The sequence below is a fragment of the Typopeltis vanoorti genome, chromosome 3, assembly GCF_054136105.1.
Source record: "Typopeltis vanoorti isolate ZY-2024b chromosome 3, IOZ_Tvanoo_1.0, whole genome shotgun sequence".
In the NCBI taxonomy this organism is placed as follows: domain Eukaryota; kingdom Metazoa; phylum Arthropoda; class Arachnida; order Uropygi; family Thelyphonidae; genus Typopeltis; species Typopeltis vanoorti.
The window spans coordinates 168,002,234-168,024,128 of NC_143551.1; the positions used below are offsets into that span (position 1 = coordinate 168,002,234).

General features: G+C 37.2%; 1 protein-coding gene across 1 annotated transcript in view; it reads left to right on the forward strand.

Moving 5' to 3' along the window:
* Positions 1 to 21,895, forward strand: part of LOC150108732 (disco-interacting protein 2-like) — a 936,780-nt gene that overhangs the window by 881,453 nt on the left and 33,432 nt on the right. Inside the window, exon 38 of the mRNA XM_090416186.1 lies at positions 12,708 to 12,902. Within this exon, the coding sequence (XP_090272312.1) occupies positions 12,708 to 12,902 (195 nt within the window). The remainder of the gene's footprint in view (positions 1 to 12,707; positions 12,903 to 21,895) is intronic.

Sequence of the window (21,895 nt, forward strand, 5' to 3'; positions counted from 1 at the left end):
TTTAATATTGTTTTCTTTCAATTTCATTTGAAAATAAGTCATACTTTTTTTTTGCTTTAATTTGAATCTTCTGTTAAATTAAAACCATCCCTTGAAAATAGGAAAGATTACTGTTCATAATATTTTTGAGTCAAAATCTTATTAGTAGAAAGGATTCTTCCAAATATTTATTCTACTCATGAGATTTTGACTGAAGAAAATTAAACATGGTAGCTGTTCATGTTTTCAAAAACAAGATAAGACTTTAATCATATATATATATATATATATATATATATATATATATATATATATTGTTATTGTTCAAATGTTATCCTGCATAGGACAAATCATGAAATTGAAAAATTGAAGAAGCAGCAAGAGATTAGCAAGGCTGAAAAGAGAAAGAAGCAGGTGGTCTGAAGGAATAATAAAGACTGAGTGAACAAACAAGAAAAACAAGTTAAGGAGAAAATTATGTATGGAGACTCAGTGATCAGGGTAGTACTTAATGAAAGTGTGACAAAATCCTCTTTCCCGAGTGCAGAAATTCGCGATATTAGCTACACCATCCGGATGCAAAATGGTAAGTCGAAGGAAATGATTGTCTTGGTTGGTACAAATAATTTGAGAGGTGAGAAGTACTATATGAGAGAGGATGTAAAGGAGTTAGAAGAGTGAGAAGGTGAAGATTGTCATTCTCCTACCACTCTATGATAGAGGCGGACTGAGGAGGGAGGCATTGGTAGATAATGAGTCTATATGTAGAATTGTTGATCTGTTGTCTGTGTTTGATAGAAAGAAAGATTTGTGCAATGATGGACTGCATCTAAATGGTTTTGGTGTTAGGTGTCTCTGGAGAGTGCTTTGTTTACCAAGCATACTGAAGTGCAAATTCAGAAAAAACTTAAGCAATTAGGATGGAAGCAAGTGAGTTTGTGTGAAGGCACCCATGGGTGACTGAGAATGATCAAGTGTGGAATCTAGTCTTTCAAGTAAAAATGTTTAATAAGGTAGTCGGAGAACCAAAGGGATGTTGCAGTTTCTTTATACTAATTCCAGAAGTATCAGGAACAAGAGGGAGGAGGTTTTGGCATTGGTTAGTGCAACCTTTCCAAAAGTTATTGGCATTAGTGAGACTTGGCTAACAGCAGATGATGCAATTACAGGGATTGAATGTGAAGGGTTTAGTATTTTCAGGGAAGATAGAAAAGATAAGATGGGGGGGGGGAAGTACTGTTGCTGATAGCAGATGAATTGCAGCCAAAAAGAACAGGAGACAGACAGGAAAGTGGCTGTTCATTTGAAACAATCTGGCAGGAGATTAAGGATAGTAAGACAAAATATACAGTTAGTTGTGGCTATAGGCTAGGAAGTTCCACAGATGATCTGGAAGACATGCATCACCAAATTAGCACGATGAGTACAGGTTGACTGATTATTATGGGGGACTTCAACTATGGAAATATAGACTGGAAAGAAGAAAGATCACGTGGTAGGAAGGAAATAGAATTTATACACTTACTAAGAGATAATTACTTAAGGCAGCGTGTGATGAAGTGGGACTAGGAATGGGAGGGTATTGGACCTGGTCATAAGATTGGATCTATCTATAACCAAGGTGACCACATTTAGTAGTGCATGGGATATAGTTAAGGGTCATCTAGAAGAAGTAGTATTAAATTGCATACCTAGGATAAGGAAAGTTAATCAAGTAGGAGTAAGATGGATGAGTAACATCCATCGTTAAGCATGAACTGCAGAAGAAGAAATGGCTGTGGAGGATATATAAAGAGAAAGGTGACCAGCAAACTCATGAATAGTACAAGGCTCAGGCAAGAAAGGTGATCAGCATGGCAGGAAAGGCAGAAAATCAGGTTATGAGAAGAATCTAAGTGTGGTCCCTAAGTTTTAGGATCTGATTTGTTGCACATAGAGTACTGGAGTGATCCATCTGCAAACATACCAAGTAATACCAATTATTTCTACATCCCCAGAGAGTGAGGTTACTTTATAGTTCAGTAGTGTGTGAGTTATGAAGTGTAGTGTAAAGTGCTTTTTCTTTGTATGTCATGGATATGAAAAGTGAACAGAGAATTATAATTAAATTTTGTTTTAAAGTAGGTCTTTCTGCTACTAGAAACATTAGAAACGGTACAAAAGGCATGTGGAAATAAGGCTCTGAATAGATTTACTGTCTTCAGGTAGTATTTGATATTTCATGATGGAAAGAAATCAGTAGAAGATGATGAGAGAAGTGGCCATCCTACATTCATTGACTCAAATTCAGGAAAACATGCTGTTGTTACTGAGTTGGATAACAATCATTGAATTACATCAAGGATGATAGCAGAGGTTTCAACATTCCTAAACACGTTGTTTTTCACATTCTCAGTGAAGATTTGAGGAAGAGAAAGTTTTGTGTATGCTTTTGTTAAACCTTGATAAGTGGGAATCCTAAAGAATTCCATATCTATCATCGTTTAACAGATAGAAAAATAAGATATAAAATTTTATGTAGGAAAATGCTTGCTTCTAAGTATGTGCTATATACATATGTTATAATATAAAATTATGTTAACATAAAGAAAAGAGACTGTAAGTTGTTAGAGGAAATAATAATTTTTTGATTGTGCAAGGCCGTTAATACTGTATAAATTGACCAAAGATTTACTAAATTTTGTAATAATTGTCTGAGGAATGACTTGCATAAAATATTGTGAACAATGGTTCAAAGGGCAAGGGCATGCCAACAGAAGGAGAGGTTGCCTCGGGCAGTCACGTGCTCACGGCACGTGGCGAAGCGTGGTCAGAAGAAAATCGGAAACAAACGGTATGAAGCGAGACCCACGCAGGTGAAGTGCTACGCATTGGGTGAGTTATGAAGGTTACAGTGATTACCGGTAGGAGAGATAGGAAAAGGGTTATGAACCACCCCTCTCTTTTGTAAATTTTTTCTTCCCTTGGCTAGTGGTCGAAGGTCGTCTGGCAGATAGAAAGTTGCACAGAGGAGCGGCTCTGTCCCAAAGTGCTCGGACTAGGAACAGCGGTAAGCTGTATTCGGAATTCAGTGAGCGATAGCAGGAAATGCCGTCCAAGTGCTGGCGATGTTATAAGCTCCTGATCGTATGATGGAGTACATCTCCACTCGTGTTTCTGCAGTCTTTGGAAGCACTCAGCGTCTAGGTAGCAGACATCGTGAAGGAAGAATCACCCAATACCACAGTTATGCCTGGAACAAGTCAGTCATGTCAGAATCGTGTGAAACCACAGAATGATCGGAGAATCCAAGGTACCTCATCGTCTAAGTGAACAAGGAGGATCAACCCAAGGAAGGCAGTCCAAATTGAAGGAACGAGTATGAAAAGCCTTAGTGTATGGTAAAGTTAAAATTTCCTTTGTCTATGCTATGTGTGTAACTTACTGTGGTATTAAGTTAAGTGAAATTAAGAGACATTAAGGATCGGATCGAGGACTTTGATTTATTTAGAACAGGAGACTGTGGCATGTTAACATTAGAAAGTACAGTGAGTTAGCTCACATACAGGTTAATTTAATGTGTATGCTTTAGAGAAAGCTGAGATGAATTAGTCTGAGTAACGAGATATATAATGAATGTTTAATGAAAAAATATTACTCTAGAATAACCATCTTTGTGAATGATTTATTAGGAATGCTGTTTTTGATACTCTTGTTTCATTAAGGATACATGCAATCTTTTCTGATTAGTATTGGAATTTAGTATGAATGTTAATTGTATTGAAAATGTGTAAATATGCTTAATAAACTTTTGCTATTTTTAAACCTAAGTGTCTGAATTCTAGAATCAGATGCACCACTTGTAAAAGGTTCGAATCTGAGTGGGGAAGAATAAGTTACATTATGGGTCATGACTGCAAATCAATAATCACTTGTGTACGTCTTGAGATCACTTCTAGGTTAAGATAACTTTACTTAATCTGTTTTAGGTTGGCACAACAAAAAAAATAAATATTCCTAGAGCTCTATGAGGTGATAGATTTCAAGAACTTTGCCACTTAGGTTTTGACTCGCTCCTGAAGCAATCCCTTTGTGTCTTGGAGGTACCATGTGACTCTTTAGGGAAGATCGGAAGTATAGAACAAAAAATTAATGGTTTAAGACATTGGGACATAACGTAAATGGCGCAGCCGGTAGGATTGTGAATTAAGATAATATATATATATAAATTTCTTTTCGCAAGCAAGTAGGTTTCGGATTCTAGAAAAAATAAATAAAAAAATTTTGTCTTTAAGACAGAAAAGGTTGAATTTTGGGAATTTTGAACTTAGTATTGAAAGATTGTGTTAACTTAGATCGCAAGTATGCCTACCCCAAATAGCAGTTCAGGCATGAATGACGAAGAATTCTTCAAGTGAATTAACCCCCAACAAGTGTTTCCTCAATTCTCACAGGAGGAAACGGACGATATATTGTCATTTTTTTATTATGTAGAGGAACTAAGAAAGGCTGGGGGATGGTCTGATTTTCAATTACTAGTCTTGCTCCATAGCAGACTGGTAGGGAAATCCAAAGATTTCCTGTGCTCCCTCATACTAAGAGAAACAAGTGAATATCAGAAATTCAAGCAAGTGCTGATCGCTGAATATTCAGGGAAAAAAGGGAATCCCCAAGCATTAAGGGAATTATACAGTTGCATACAGGAGGATGAAGAAGGGGTAACTAGTTTTGTCAATAGAATACTGTCCATTTCAAATTCCATGAGGGTGTCATCCCCAGAAGAAGGAGTCTATCTAAAGTGGCTGGCCTTCCAATAGTTCAGATTTGGATTGCGAGATGAATTAAGGGGGTAATATTTAAGAAAGGAGCTAAAGATTTGGATGGATGTTTCAGTCTAGCCTTAGAAAGGGAGAGAATTTTAGAGGAAATGTCTGAAGCCTCAGCTAAGAAGGGAGTTGGGGACACCCCCCCCCCATTTTGTCGATCCTGAGCAAACGGTTACTTCCAAGGAGAATGCGAGTCCGACACTAAGTATGAGGAAAGAGGACACAGTGAAAATCACTGGCAAGTTGAAAGAAGAGGGAGATTCAAAATTAAGGGGGGTTACAAAATGCAAACTGTTTCCTTAGCAGATGTGGATAAGGAATTGCCCCTGTCCCTAGTAGAGGGTTTGGTTGAAGGAGTCCCCTGTAATTTCCTGTTTGACACAGGAGCTCACATATCAGTAATTCCAATGCAATTAGTTAAAGTATTCCAGACCACAAACCCTGACAGCTTCAAAGAACTGTGCAGTCCTATCAGAATCATGGGAATTGCAAGAGTTGAACTCTGCTCAGAGCTAAAGATCAAAGTATAGATTTTTACGCCATGCTTCCCAGTTAGCTCCACGCATGAGATGTTTGTGCTCCCCGAATTGGCTGACACTAGTAATCAAGTCATACTGGGCCTTGATTTTCTTGAGAAAAACAGGTTCATGTGTGACTTTACTAGTAGAACACTCCCTTTATGTGGAAAATGGTACAGGCCTAGGTGCAGAGCAAGGAATGCCAGTGCGATAGACGAGGCCATGGAAATCGAGTTGAAGGGTTGTAAGGTAGACACAAGACTGTGGAAGAGTAAGCTCACCCAGGATGCCATGAAGCAATCTGGCTCAGAACAGGAAAGGGCTCACATCAAGGAATTCTTTGAATTAGTATTCCATCACTACCCCAGGGTAGTTACAGAGGATATCAGTTCATTTTCCTGTACTAACAATGTCCAACATACTGTCCAGTTTACATCTGATGTACCAGTGTATGTGAAGCAGTACCAGACACTCCTCAAACACATGGACAAACTTAAGAAATTATTAAATGAATATGAAAAGGCAGGAATTATAGAAAGGTCGAACTCCAGGTGGAACAGCCCATTCATTCTGGTAGAAAAACCGAGTGGCAGATTAAGGTTTGTCCTAGATCTGAGAGAGGTAAATAAGGTAACCAAACCGATAGATTTTCCTGTATGCAAGATTGAGGACTTGTTGATTGGCCTGGAGGGAGCTAGGTTCTTCTCCAATGCCCCTTCCAAGATAGTCTTAAACTTTGGTTATTTCCAAATTCCTTTGAGGGAAGAGGACAGGAGGTACTTTGCCTTTACCACACAGTGGCAGAAGTATCAAATGTGCCGACTTCCTCAGGGGGCCAGGAACTCAGCAATGAGCTTCCAGAGTTTGATGAATTCAGTCCTATCTGATATGCTAGGAGAAGGAGTAATCTGCTTCCAGGATGATCTCCTGGTCTACTCATCTTGCATAAGGGAGCATTGTAAGTTGCTGATAGGAGTCATAGAAAGATGAACAAAGCCCCCCCCCCCGAAGTACTCAAAATGCCAATTTTTTCTCAGGGAGGTGGAATATTTAGGCCATGTAGTAAATGAAAACAGAATAAATCCCACTGAAGCAAACATAACTGCTATTTTGAAAGCAAAAACTCCCACCACCATACGACAAGTTAGGAGATACTTGGGAATGATCAATTTCTACCGAAAGTTCATTGCTGAGTGCTCAAAATTGATGGAGCCAATAGTTAGGCTGACAAAAAAGGGAAAGGAATTTGAGTGGGGGAGGAACAACAACAAGCGCATCACCTTCTAAACTTGGCTTTAACTCGATCACCAGTGTTAACCTATCCCAGGCTGGGTCAAGTATTTTATCTCTCGGCAGATGCATCTAACAACACAATTGCTTCAGTAGTGTAGCAGAAAGAAGGAGAGAGATTTAGGCCAATAGAGAAAAAAAAGAGAAAAATTCTCCCTCCATATTTAAGGCAGAAGAGTTGGCCAAGAAAGGATTCACTTCCCTTGAGCATAAAGTCTGGGATAAGCCCCGCATTATAGAGGAGCAAAAGAAAGATCATGTATGGGGAGGAGTGTATGACAAGGTTCTAAGAGGAGAAAGGTCAGCCGACAACAAATCCTTTTTTCACACTTTGTACATCAACCAGGATGGTCTCTTGTTATCCAAGCAGAGTATTACAGGAAGATGGAGGGACAAAATTGTAGTCCCAGAAGCTATGATTCCCTGGGAGCTCTACACTCTTCATGATTCCGATTTGACGGGTCATCAAGGGGGTGTACAGAACATGGAGTAGAGTATGGGACCGATACATTTGGAAAGGGATGAAGGGTGATGTTGAATCATATGTGCTTTCTTGTCACCTGTGCCAACAGGTCCAGTGTCTTGGAAAAAGCCCCTCTCCAGTCGTTCCCAATCCCCCCACGCCCCTTCCAAGCTGTAGCCATTGATATCATGGGCCCACTTCCCATCACCAAGAAAGGAAATAGGTACATACTGGTAATCATAGACATGTTCTCCCGATATCCAGAGGCTATAGCAATTAAAGATGAAACGGAACAAACAGTGGCTAGTAAATTTTTTAAGTTGGTCATTTCCAGATATGGAACACCACAGACATTTCTTTCGGACCATGGCTCCAACTTCACAGCTGAAGTTATGCTGCAGCTGTGCAAGTTGTTAAGAATAAAAATACTGTTCACCACTCCCTATCAGCCCCAAGGAAATGGGATGTGTGAATGGATGAACAAAACATTGAAGTTCACCCTATCCAAGTTGGCCCATAACCACATCTCAAATTGGGATGCATTCCTAGAGCACACTCTATTTGCATGCAGGACTGCCCTACACATGGCCATTAAAGAGGCTCCTGCTGTCATCCTTTATGGATTTGAACCCGCCTTTCCCAGTGACTTCAAGGATTCCCGTGTAAACTCTGGCTTCCCAGACATTGATGACTACCTGAATGGTCTGGTTATTGATAACAAAATAGCATATGAGATGGTAGTCAGATCAAGCAAGACCTGCTCTCAGCAAGCTAGGGATTATGCAAACAAATTAAGGAAATATAAAGACCTGAACCCGGGTAACCTTGTCTTGCTGGAACAGGGCTCTGTAAATAAAAAGGGGGATAAGTTTGGAAGAAGTGCGGCCGGGTCATATGAAAATCCTGGAAAAATTATCCCCGGTAACATAGGATAAAAGAAAGATCCAAGCCAGGAAAATCCTTGATAGTCCATTCAAACAGGATAATGCTATATAAGACCCGATCGAATAGATTAGTGTGTCGAGGGGACTCCCTAGAGAGTGTATATGGAAGAAAGAGGAACGCTTTTCACAAAGCGGGAGGGCTTAACATGAAATCCACAATAGGAAAAAGAGACAAGGATAGTGGTGAAGGGGACAAGGAAAATCCAATCCAATCTCAAGTGATCTTTTTATAGATATAATTGGCATGGTGAGTACAAAAAATGGAGGAACCTGGACGAACAAATGCCACCCAAAATAAGAGGAGACAGTTACAATAGCAGAGGTGGAATGGACGCATCAAGACAAACTAGATACAACCTAAGATCAGTGGTGTAGCTAGAGCTTTTGTTGCCCGGGGCAGTCCCTGAGTTTGCCACCCCTCTCAATACACACCAAAAATACTACCAAAAGTCAAAACGATGTATAGGAAAATAAATTAAAACACTATATTTATTTTTGAAGTAAAACCTTAATTTCAACATTCTAAAATGTTATATGTCTTGCTTTTCTGATTACAAAATCATCGATGACATTGGCGAAGTCCATTTCATAGTAATGCAGGTAATTCTTAATCAGTTTTATTCAGAAAAACTCCTCTCAAAACTAGCAACACTTACAGTAATCGTTAGGAAAATTCGCATCAGTATTGCAATATTTGGAAATGAGTTCTTGAGACTGTCTTTTAGAATTCACTGTAAAAGTTCCAAAAGGTTCAAAAGTGCCCTCCGGGGCGGACCGCCCCCGGAGAATCGGAGCGCTCGCTGCTCTCACTTGTTAGTAAACGAATAAATGCGTAAGAACCTGCAACGCCACGTACTGGCGCTTTGAATATGAGAGAGGCCGATAACCAACTTAATACATTTAGGTGATGAAAAGTAGGTGATGACAACTGCCTAAAACCAATGAATGCTATATGCATCATAGCGGACAAAGAACGATCGAAATTAGTCAATCGTTAATCGATCGTGAAAGTATGATGAGTGCTTATAACGTTTCAATAAAATCTCTGGTTTTTTTTGTCTTTTTAATTGCATGTTAGTCAGCAGTGAAGAAAATACATCATGTCTGCTACTCGAAATTGTGTCAATAGTGTAGATTCCTTCTGCTACATTTGTGGCAGCTTTACTGTTCCCAGTCAAAGGACAAATATCACTGATTTCGTTAAGAAAGTGTACTTTGCATACTTTGACGATAAAAATTGCAGATCAGGACAAGTCATGGGCTCCAAATAAAGTGTGTAAGTCATGTGTAAAAAATTTAAGACAGTGGAGCAAGGGAAAATGCCAAAAATTAGCTTTTGGCATTCCAATGATTTGGCGTGAACCGAAAAATCACGTAGATGATTGCTATTTTTGTTTAGTTCAGACTTCTGGTTATAATAAGAAGAATAAGAAAAAAAATTGTGTATCCAAATCTCGACTCAGCAATTCGGCCAGTTGCTCATTCCAATGAAATAGCCGTGCCAATTTATAAAGGACTTCCTTTACTTGAGAACGAGCATGATCGGGATATGCCAGATGTTCTTGAGGAGCATGACCCGGATGTTGATTTAGACAATGAATATTTAATTTCTAGTTCTGGACCGCAACATTTTACTCAAGCGGAATTGAATGACTTAGTAAGAGATTTGGGCCTATCAAAGGAATCATCGGAATTGTTAGCTTCAAGATTTAAATGAAAAAAACTTACTGGAGCAAGATTCGAAGATAACTTTTTATTATAGCAGGGAAAGTAATCAATGGGCAGAATACAAATTACAGTAACATCTCATAAAACACTAAACTTTTCTAGAAGAGTGATATCAGAATGTGATTTCCTTGACATTTAATACATCAAATCATATGTTAGGATCATTTGGTGTATTTGACTTTCAATAGATACCAAAATATCCATTTTTTTCTGTAAGAGTGTCTGGGCATTTATCTTTGATATCCTTGTCATAATTTTCTTGACAAGTGGGTTCTTATCAAATGGGATCATTTCTGGAGTTGTTTCAGGATGAGACCATAGGTCATGCAAATAGTGCACTCTGCAGAGAATCACTCATGATCATGAAATTCAAGTATGGTGAAATTATCAGATGGTGGAACAGACATGTGAATTTGAGTTGCTGTTGATATTTTCTGAATTGTCACCTTCTCAGGATAAAAGGATTTCAGGATAGGTGTGGTGGTGGTGGCAGTGGCTAGTTTCCTCTTTGCATCCTGATATTATATGTTTTGTTCTGTTTTTATCTTTTGTATTTCTTTTTCATCCTTCCACCTCTGGCATGCATGGGAGTAGGCTGGATGATCTCTCTGATAGTTGACACATTAGCCTTCTTTGCTTCTTTATTTGTTATCATGCTCTTTACTACCACATCGGGAACAGGTGGTACAGGCACAATAGACAGTTTGGGCATGCCCATATTTCTAGCAGTTAAACCATATCACTAGATTAGGGATGTACAGCCTAACAGGACAGCTATCTCAACAAGGTAACCTTCTTTTACAGATGTTGGTGATTTGGGTGTATCAAAAGTAAAGATGAAGATCCAGGCCAGAACCAGGTGACCATCCATACATATCAGGATGAGCCTTATATCTATCACTTTAATCTCTAAGCTCCAAACATATCTTCTCATCTGGATCATCAAGCAGATCCCATTATAATATCACTCCTCTAGAAGAGTTTAGTGTTTTATGACTCCAACAGAGGTAAGCCCTCAACATCTTGGAAATCAGTGAAACTGTCGTGGGCTTCTCCAAAATATTTATGATGCCAAAGTTCTGCTACAGGAAACATATTTAAAACTGCGAGTACCTACATTAAGCAATTTCACTATACAAAAGATAGAACTGTAGCTGTCCTTGCAAACTCCAGATGATCGAGTATCTTAGATCTTTTCCACTGATACCGCTTATGTCAATTGCACCTGTTCTTAATTCTTCTAAGATAATATTCTTCCAGTAGCTGACTTTTCACTGTTCACCCTGATTTTGCTGATAAAAACAACTAGGACCTTGTTTAACCAGGCAGTGCTCCAGCTGCTGTCTCATTTAATTTTGTTGTACCATCACTGTCTTCAACAAAGGTCAACTTTTCCTTCATGTCATCTGCCTTCTTTGATGACTTGAAAATTTCCTTCATTTCTTTCTTAGTAGAACCTTCTGCTATGGAAGTCCAGTTTATGCCAATACAAAATACAATTTGGTCAACTCAATCTCAAATTGCCATCCTATCCTCATTCATTCAGTGCCCAGGTAAATACTAATAATGCATACTAATGGTATGCACCACACGAAGATGAGGACTAGACGTTAGAGAAGAATCTCTGGTCAGTTTTCCACATACCTTAAAAGGCCAAGTACATGTTCTAGTGATTCAACTTTGACCCTTAAACAACCCTTCTATATTTTCTACATATATAGATTCTAGAATAAATTTTTTTCTGGTTTCAAAAGTTAGATTTCAGATATTACATTCCAAGGTCATTCGAAACTGTGAGATGTGTGTTTCCCTCTTCTCTAGAAGTCAGTATGTGTCAGGAAGAAGAGATAGGCACATTAAGTAATGCCAGCGTAACAACTTCAGTGGCATAATTTGTAATGCAGCACTGGATACCATATTGTCCTTATTAATTGCAGCATTGCCTGTGACATGTATTTATGAATATTATTTAATTTTTTTTCCCAGGGAATATAAATTTAAGAGTCCAACACCTTATTTCACAAATGAGTGTATAAAGTTGTAACTATATTTACTTTGTAATTTTTATTACATTGATGCAATTTTTATACAGTGTTTATACAATTTTTATATTATTGCAAAATACTGTTTTAGAAAATTTTACTACTTAGTTCAAATGGGTAATATTTAAATTTATTATTATGTGCCATCTCTGAAGTGCTGGACTCATTGCAGGAGGACACTCTCTTCCACAAACCCACCATCTATGCTACTTAATTTTTTTTTTGTAAATCACATGTATATGGAATGAAAAAATGCATATGAAATGAAGTTATGGGAGGAAAAGTTTTAAGAAAAAATAAATAAAGATATTACATTTGTAGTTTAAAATATGACTTTAATAAAAAAAAAATAATAATAACCATTTTAATTATGCATGTGTGGTTTGAATTTGTAAAGTAAGAATACCATGAAAAATTTCCCGCTATAACACCAGCCCAAATGCTAATATATTTAAATAATGTAAACAATTATGTGATTACTATTACATTTATTATATTATTCTGAATGCTACCATATTAATTTTTAATACATTTTATATAAATAAAATACTTATTATGATAATTATTTTTTCATTAAATCATTAAAAATTATTTAATGAAAAGGGAGTGCATTGAAACTGTTCCCTGCCTTGAACAGTCATGTTTTTTAAACAAGCAGTATAGTTTTTGTATTACGAATGGCAATAAGAATGAAATGATTAGATATTCTGAAATATTTAACATTTTAATTGCATCATTAGTAGTAAAAATTATAATTTTTTGCTGTGTGTTATATGTCAAACTTATACCATATCTACACCACAAGTATCTGTTAAAATGTGGTTGTTGTTCCAGCTTGCAATTTTAGATTCAGTCAGAAAAAGGCGAGCATGCTTGTTTCTATGCATATGTGCAAATGTGTGTGAATTTTGTGTTTTATAGTTACTTATTTCTTATAGGGAGCTTCCAGTCCAGACCCGACTGCAGTGTATGTAGATATGAGAGCTCTTCGCAATGATAGGGTTACGCTGGTTGAAAGAGGTGCACCTCATAGCCTGTGTTTAATGGAGTCTGGGAAACTACTTCCAGGAGTTAAAGTTGTCATAGCCAATTCTGAAACTAGGGGACAGTGTGCTGACTCGCATTTAGGAGAGGTAAATTCTTAAATGAAATAGCAACATAATTTATTTACATTAAGTTGGATTAACACTTTCACTAACAACAAAATACAGAATAGCAAAGAAGAACAACTGAACACAGCCTAATGGCCATCATTGTGGTCAACAAATTCAGAACATTACTCCCGGATGATGTTCTGCATGTTCCAAGATATAGTTTTCATTATCTCCAAGTTGTTGTTGCCATTGATGAAACCTCATTGAAGACCAACCAGAGGATGCTTACCATGAAGGACGACTAGCTCCTGCCTACTATTGAGGAAAACCAAGATTTAGAACCAGATAGCTACAATATTCTGTTGTAATACAGACAGAGCAAAGAGAACTTTTCTGTCTACTCATGAAGTTCATAGACCACTCTTAGAGTTCTGTTAAATTGTAAAGAGAAGGAAAGAGGAAAGGAATACCTAAGAAAGGGAGAGTGAGAAGAGAATTTTGCATAGAGATACCATGGTAAGAGACATGCATGCATGATGTGAGCATGACAAAATTGTGCTTCCCAGGTGTGAAATTTAATGATGTTAGTGAGGTTATTAGGATTCAGAAAAGTAAAGTGAAATATCTGATCATTTTTTCAGATACAAATGATTTGAAAGTTGATAGGTGTGGTGTAATAGAAGCCATAAGAGAGTATCAGAAGCAGCAAAAGAGAAGAGTGAGAAAGTAACTGTACTGAGTCTGTGGGTCTGTTGCCACACTATCATAATAGAGGCAAGTCAAAAGGAGTCTATGATTGCAAATGAGCCAGTGCGTAGCTTGTGTAGGAGGAGGAGTGATGTACAGTTTGTAGATGAGCGGAGTGAGTGTGATGGATGAAAGGATTTATATAAGGCTGATGGTGTGTGTGTGTGTGTGTGTGTGTGTGTGTGTGTGTGTGTGTGTGTGTGTGTGTGTGTGTGTGTCACCGAGGAGAACAAATTAGTGTGAGAATGAATAATAAAAAAAAAATGCTGCATATAGTTCCTCTGTGAACAAATTAGAATAGCAAAGTCAGTAAAAAGTGTAAAGTAGTTGTGTTCCCAGGGGGTTTGTAGTTCATGTGCACTAATGCCAGAAATATTCAAAACAAGAGAAAGGAAGGAATTTTTGCATTAGTTCTGGGCCAAATGTGATTGGCATTAATGAGACATGGCTTACAGATGATTGGGATAGATTGTGAAGAGTATGGTATATTCAGGGAAGATAGAAGAGGATGGGAGTATTACTTATGATAGCATACGAACTACAGCCAGAAAAGTAGAGTTCAGCAGGAGGTCTGAAAAGCATGATGAAATAATGAAACAAACAAACATGATGGTATAGTACAATGAAATGTCATGTTGGCTGGAGTATTGTTCTTAAACAGAACCCCCCCCACACACACACACACACTCTGTTGTTATCAGGGATCCTGGGTGAATATTGAAAAGAAATACCAACTCAGTGTCACCAGCATTGAAGATAGACATCATCACCAAAACAAATATAAACACCAAAGAAGTTTAACTGGCAGAACAACTAGAAACTCGTATTGACATAATTGGTGTTACTAAGAGAAGAATAAAACAGATGAGATCCTGTTTAATAATAGATATATAGACTGTTATTATTATTATTATCTATGACCTCCAGGGAGTCAAGCACTCATTGAGTAAGAGAAGATAGACCAAGCTGGTCTATCTTCTCTTAAACTCATTCACACTAGATGCATTTCATCAATTCAAGAGGAAACTATTCCACTCACTTGCTGATCTGCGAGAGAGAAAAATCTAGCTCTTACCTCTTTCTTAACCACAAACAAACTTAACTTCAATGAATGCCATCTCTTCATTCCTCGCCTTCCATATAATGAAAAATTTCATCCTATAACAATATCCTATAACATCCATTCAGAAGTTTATAGACCTCTATCATATCGCCCTCTCTTTCTTTTATTAACCAGAGTTGGTAATCTTGATACTCTCAATCTGTCCTTATAATCAACATTCCATAATCCCGATTTGTAACTTTCTTTGTAACTCTCCTTTGCACCTTTTCTGCAGCTTCTTTATTCCCTTGGGACCCAAAAAATGAAATCTACTCACGCACAGTAGTCCGGGTACAGTCTTATCATTGCCTTGTTCAGAGGTAAAATGACTTCCTATCCTTACATGTCTGGGTTCGTTTCAATATCGCAATTATCCTCTGAATTATTTGCAATTTTTGCTGTGTGACCTTTGTACTTCTACCTATCTGCCATAATACCTAGATCCTTCACCTCAGCAGCTTCTTTTAGCATAACCCTGCTTATATAATATGCAATTGGAAATCTCATCATGCCAAAGTGCATAACTTTACACTTTCTAACATTGAACTGATAGCCATTATCATCCCTAAATTTCCAGCCTATTCAAATTATTCTACAGGGTGTCCCAAAATTCACACAAGAAGTAATTTTGATAGAAAACACAGGTTTTTAATTAAAAATTGTAATTTCTTATTGATTCATAAAGTATACAGTATAGGGTTATGCATAGAATAGCATATCGGGTAAATGGCCTCCACGGCTTTGCTGGCACCTACGCACTCTTTTGTCGAAATTTTCCATGACCGTTTTGCATAAATGTGGCTGAATTTCGTTGATACAGTGCTCAGTTTCCTGTTTCAAGGCATGGGTGGTCGTGGGCTTGTTGGCATAAACCTTAGACTTCAAAAAACCCCAAAGAAAAAAGTCCAACAGTGTTAAGTCACATGATCTGGGCAGCCAATTCTGATCACCAAAACGGGAAATTACACGACCAGGAAATGACTCATGCAGTAATTGAATTGTTTCTCAGGCTGTATGGCATGTGGCACCGTGTTGTTGAAACCACATGTTGTCCACATATCTTGCAATTTAGGCACAAAAAACTGGATTATCATGTCGCGATAGCGAGCACCATTAATGTTATTGCCTTACCAGCCGCATTTTCGGAGAAGAATGGACCGATGATGCCTCCAGCCCAAAATCCGCACCAAACAGTGACACATTATGGATGCATTTGTTTCTCAACAATCACTCGTGGATTTTCTGAACCGCAAATGTGACAATTTTGTCGATTAACGAAGAAGCCATTAAGATGAAAATGATCCTCATCGCTGAAGATGATTTTGTTCGAAAAATAAGCATCCACTTGTTGTTGTTCTATAATTCATTCAACAAACTCTCTTCGCTGTGTGTGGTCATTTTTAATACCCCCTGAACTGTCAGCTGTCACGCTGTCTTTTTTTTTCTCGTTGGCAACACTTTACCGCACAAATGGCGCTAAATTTAAATCTTGCATGAATTTTGGGACATCCTGTATAAGTGCATGATATCACTAGCATTCCTAATTGTTCTGCCTATCTTTTCATCATCAGCAAACAATTGAACATTTTCCTTTTAGATCCTTCCTGATGACATTAATGTATAGATTGAACAGCAACAGTCCACGGACTGATCCCCGGGATGCATCACTGGTTATCTTAAATTTGGCAGATTCACACCCACTGTATATCACCTTTTGATACCTGTATGTTAACCATTCACTTATCCAGGTCAAGAGCTTCTTTTCCAAACCCATATTCTCCCATTTATCCAAAATCCTTTCATATGGTATCCTATCAGATACCATATCAAAATCTAATAGTATATCATAGTGTATCCATTCCCTTCATCCAACTTACAATAACATTGTTATCAATATGAACAAATGTTGTTCGTGAACAACAGAACGTGGCATCATCCAACATTGTTTAAATTTAGCACTGCTTTGAATCTGCATTCTGATTTTTTAATTTTATAAACAGTCAGACAGCTACAACTGTATATTATGAACTATTAATCTCTTTTTTGTTGTTTTAACTTTCAGTTACCTTTTACTCCTGAAGATGCAAGTCAAACGACTTACGAAACTTGTCGGGTTTTATTTCTTTATTGTGCTTTTAGCTTAATAAAAAAAAATGTGGTCCAATTACTGGAATATGCATTATACTCTTGCAATATTTTGGCAAAGTCAATTGCAGTCATCCTGCCATATCCAAAAATTATTAAAACCCCAAACTTACACACCCTTTCTTCTTCTCCAGAACAGAAACTGCACCAAAGCTATGACTATTCCATATATACAACGCACATCCGAAGAACTAAGAAAAATCTTTTAAAAAATGTAACTTTTCAACCACTTACAGACCATATAAAAAATTAGCATCCCTTATCCACTTCACCAAAGACTAGCCATAAGCCCTATACCTGCCAGATAGGGTTTATTGTAAAATATCTTACTATGATCAAACTGACCGAACAGTCAATATCAGAATTGCTAAACATAAGGATTATATCTGTTGCCACTCAGCACTTGTTGACCATACTTTGGACACCCTTCATAGAATACGTTGGAAGAAGGCCACTCTACTCCATTGCAGCAAATATAAATATGAAAGACTTTTCTTTGAATCTGTTTCTGTCTTAAGAAATTACCCTAACCTCAACAGATTTGGTTGCACGAAATTGACCAAAACTTGGGAAGCACTTATTCTCTGTGCTTCAGCCCAACAGCTGAGAATGCCCAATTTTGCCCACAAGGGAACATCATTTATGACCTTAGGCCTACTGTCAGTTGACATGCCTCAGCTTCATTACTTAAGATATGTGCATGCAGGGCATTATAATATTATATTTTGTTTCCTGATGATGACACTTTGACTTTGCAGAAATATCATCATCAAATTCCTGACATGTACTCAAGGGGTGTACAGGATATGATAGCACTGCATGAAAAACTTACACCATTACTAACCTCCTATCTACAATTTTCCTCCAGATCAATCTGTTACCTGTCAAGACTTCAACATTATCAGATCTTATATTTCTATCTTCTAAGGCACTTTTTACTGTATCAATCCACCTATATCTTGATCTTCCTCTGGGTCTTTTTTCCTGCCAACCTGGAAGAGAACACTTTTTTTGCTAATCTTTCCTCTCCCATGTGAGATTAGCTGTGCTAACACAATCCTGGATGCTAACAGTATTAAGTTCTTTCCTAATATCCTCGTTTTTAATATGATATTGCCATTGATGCTATCTGTTCGTCCCCCTCTAATCTTTCTCAGGACTCTCATATCTGTGGTCTCTAGTCTTTGGTCAAGTGTTTTATTTCTAACCCAGCTCTCAGATCCATATGTTAAAATTGGTTTGAACACTGTCTTATATACAGCTAATTTAGTGTTTTGACTAATTTCTCACTTATTCCATATAAATTTATTCAGTTGACTTCCTACCATACCAGCTTTGTTGATTCTGTTGTCTATTTCCATATTTAATTTACCATTGTCACTAAAAATCGTGCCTAAGTAGCTGAAATGTTTTTCTTGTTCTATAGGTTCTCCATTCACAATGCAGTTGATATTTTCAGTGCTTCTGTCTATTTTCATTGTCTTTGGCTTGTTATTGCTGACCTTCATACCAAATCCATTACAAGAGCTATTCAATTTAGTCAGGGAATCTTGCAGATTTGTATCAGATTTATTTAGAAGTATAACATCATCTGCATAGAGTAAAGAGCTCAGATTAACATCTCCAATTTCGATATCAGATTTAATACCACTTTCCTTCATAATGTGATCCATATAGATAATAAATAACAGAGGGGATAATGTATATCCTTGTCTGACAGCAGATTTAACATAAAACCATCTTCCTCTACTTTGTTTCTAACTGCTGACTTACAGCTTAAATAAAGACTAAGTATTGCTTGATATAATGCTCCATTGACAACATACAACTGTAGCACTTTCAACAGCTTCTCTCATGACACCCTGTCAATACGCCTTTTCGAGATGTACGAAACTTAAATACAGATCTTTGTTATATTCCGACGATTTATCAACTATTTGTTGTAACGTGAAAATTTGATCCTGACAGCCTCTATTTGGCTTGAATCGAGCTTGTTCTTCACCATACTTCTCAAGTATACTTGAATAAATCTTACCAGAATCAGTAGGGAAATACCTCTGTAATTCTCACATTCAGTTTTATTTCCCTTTTTATATATGGGTACTATGAAAGCTCTACTCCAATCATTTGAAATTCGTCCCTCTGTAAGACTTTTATACCTCCATACTTGAGCATTTCTGGTCAAATATCATCTACTCCTGCTGCCTTTCCACAGGCTTTGGATGACTTTTTCTACTTCGAGTATGGATATGTATTCTTGATTGCATGCCTGGTCAGGGTATTTTACCACTGTCTTGTCAATACTGCCTGTTTCATTTAGCAATTTTTCAAAGTAATTACTCCATACTTCAAGGATATCTTTTTCTCCTGTTTTCATGTCACCTTTATCATCTCTAATTCCTTTTACAGCAGTCTTTCCTCCATTTCTGAGCTTCTTCAACAACTTCCAGAATATCTTGCCACCTTCTTGATATTTATTTTCTATGTCCTCCCATGACTTTTGATTAGCTAGTTTTACAGAGTGTTTGCCATTATTATTAGCTTTGCTCTTTTCTCCAAATTTTCCAAAAATATTTTTGTATGCCTGACAATCATTTCCTACTCAGCTATTTAGACCCCTAACAAGGACCAAATTTTCCTTTATCATTGTGTCAGCTGCCTTCTCTAAAGCCTCAAAAAATTCCTCCACTTCTACTTTAGTAGAATCTTCTGTGGGACAATAGGCACAAATACATCTCATTGTCCAGTTCCCCATTCTCATATTTGCTCACATCACTCTACTTGAGACTGCTTGCTATTCAAGATTAGATTGTATTTAGTGTTGAATACTATAGCTACCCCTTCTTTTCCTTGATTGCCATTGCCTGAATATAACATTTTGTATTTATCACTCAGAAAGATCTCACAAGTTTTTGCCTTTTTTGTTTCAGTCACCCCTATTATGTCGATCTGGTACATATCCAATTCCTCAGCTATCTTCATTTCTTTGCCATTCAGGCTTCTTATGTTAATAGCACCGATCTTGAACTCTGTTGGGGTGGGTTTTAGGATTTGTTCCAGTAGCTGACTTTTCACTGTTTGCCCTGGTTCCATGGCGAAAACTATGGGGGCCTTGTTTAACCAGACGACGCCCCAGCTAGCATGAAATTCTATCATGTTGTAGAATCATTTGATATTTTGGTTTAAGACAATAAGAATTCAATTTGGTCAGCTAAATCCCAAATTGCTAGCCCATCCTTGTTTGTTCAATATCCAGGTGGATACCTAACAGGGTGCACCATGAGAAGGTGAGGATTGGACATTAGGTCAGAGCCCTGATCAGTTCTCTGCATTCCTTTAAAGGCTATGTGGCAGTCTTCTCTCAGTTATATAGCTTTGACCCTTAAGCACCCCTTCCATTGATCTACCTGCTTGCTAATTGTCTTATGAATAACATCGTTACAAATCTTCATCTAGGTATAAAGATTCGTAACAATGATGTTAACGGTCTTCATGTGAATCAGAGATAAGTATGCATATTTGTGGTAATTCTGATAACCATCAGAATATGGACTATAAATACAACAAATTAACCCCTTAACGTACCAATTAAAAATCAGAAAGCGGTCGTTTTTCTGCCAATTTTTTCGGCGAGTTTTTGGCGAGGGTGATTTGCTGGATCAAATTCATCATTATTTGAAAAATAATGATGAATTTGTGCAAACGCAAATGAAATTGCCGATACATGCTGTTGGCAACTTTTCTCGGCTGAAAGGAAATAGGCACAAGATTTTCTAGTGTCTATATTCAGTTGTATTTATATGTGAAACCAAAATTCAAAATCAATTTTGGTGCAATAAACAAAAGATGTGTCACAGACGTCTTTGTATGTTAAGGGGTTAATACAGCAAAGAGTGGCAAGGAAGTTATAAACCAGAGTAGATCATAAAAGGGGAATTACAGGGTTGACATTTTCTAACAAATGCATTCCATTATAGCAGAATGAATCATGAAAGGTGTAGTTTGTATAGCTGAGATAGATATTGGTTATTCAGACTGGCAATTGAAGTTCTTTTTTATCTGAACTGCACTGCTACTGTAAATTTTAATAGTGTTTTCATGGTTGTCGATGCCAGAAAGTTAAGAGCATTTGGGGGGGGGGTGAAGGACTCGTGACCATATGTCTGCACACAGGGAATATCTATTCTCCTGTCCATTTATGGTCTTGATGCTGAACTGTGCATACCAGTATCCTCACACTCCCTCCTGCACATTCTGGAGCAGCAGGATTATTTCTTACTGATCAGGTAAGTATCCTAATTCATCTTCTAACCTCATTAGAACTGCCACTATGTAGAGGCAAGACTGTTTATGGAGAACTTGGGAGGTAACTACTTCAAATGTGAGAACAATGTTCTACTCTTAAAAGATTTTCAATTTGTGACAATGAATAGTTTAGAGGTAAAGTAATCTCTGTGTGTGAAAAAAGGACTAAGGATGACCAATATATATTGAGATTCTAGAGAATGGGGTATTTCTGAAGATAAGAGTTGAAGAGAAAAGTTTATTAACATTAAGTTTACTAGATTATTGCTATTGGTATCATGAAGTCTTTACTTATCCTCTGCATTGTTTAAAATGGCCTTTTAATGAACTTGAGCACTTTGCATTTAATCTCTGCCTTCTAGACCAGTGTTTCTCAAACGTTGGTACCCATGTATCTCTTTTAAAATTTTATTAACACTGGTGAACCCTTCCCTCCCTTCCTCTTAGGCAAAAGCACTTTGGGAGAAATTATATATTATTCAAACCCATTATAATTATAAAGGTATTTATTTTTTAACATTTGCATTATAATTAAATTACAAGCATGTCAAGTATTTTTTTAATAATTACTTCTGTAGTCATATGAATTCATATACATACAGTAGAAACAAAAATTATGAAATTTAAATTTTCAAAATAAACAGTTCAATGAAATGAATGAAATTTAGTAGAGACCTGACCTTGTGTTCTAACCATTTAAATTTAAACTTTTAATGTAAATGCTACAAAAATT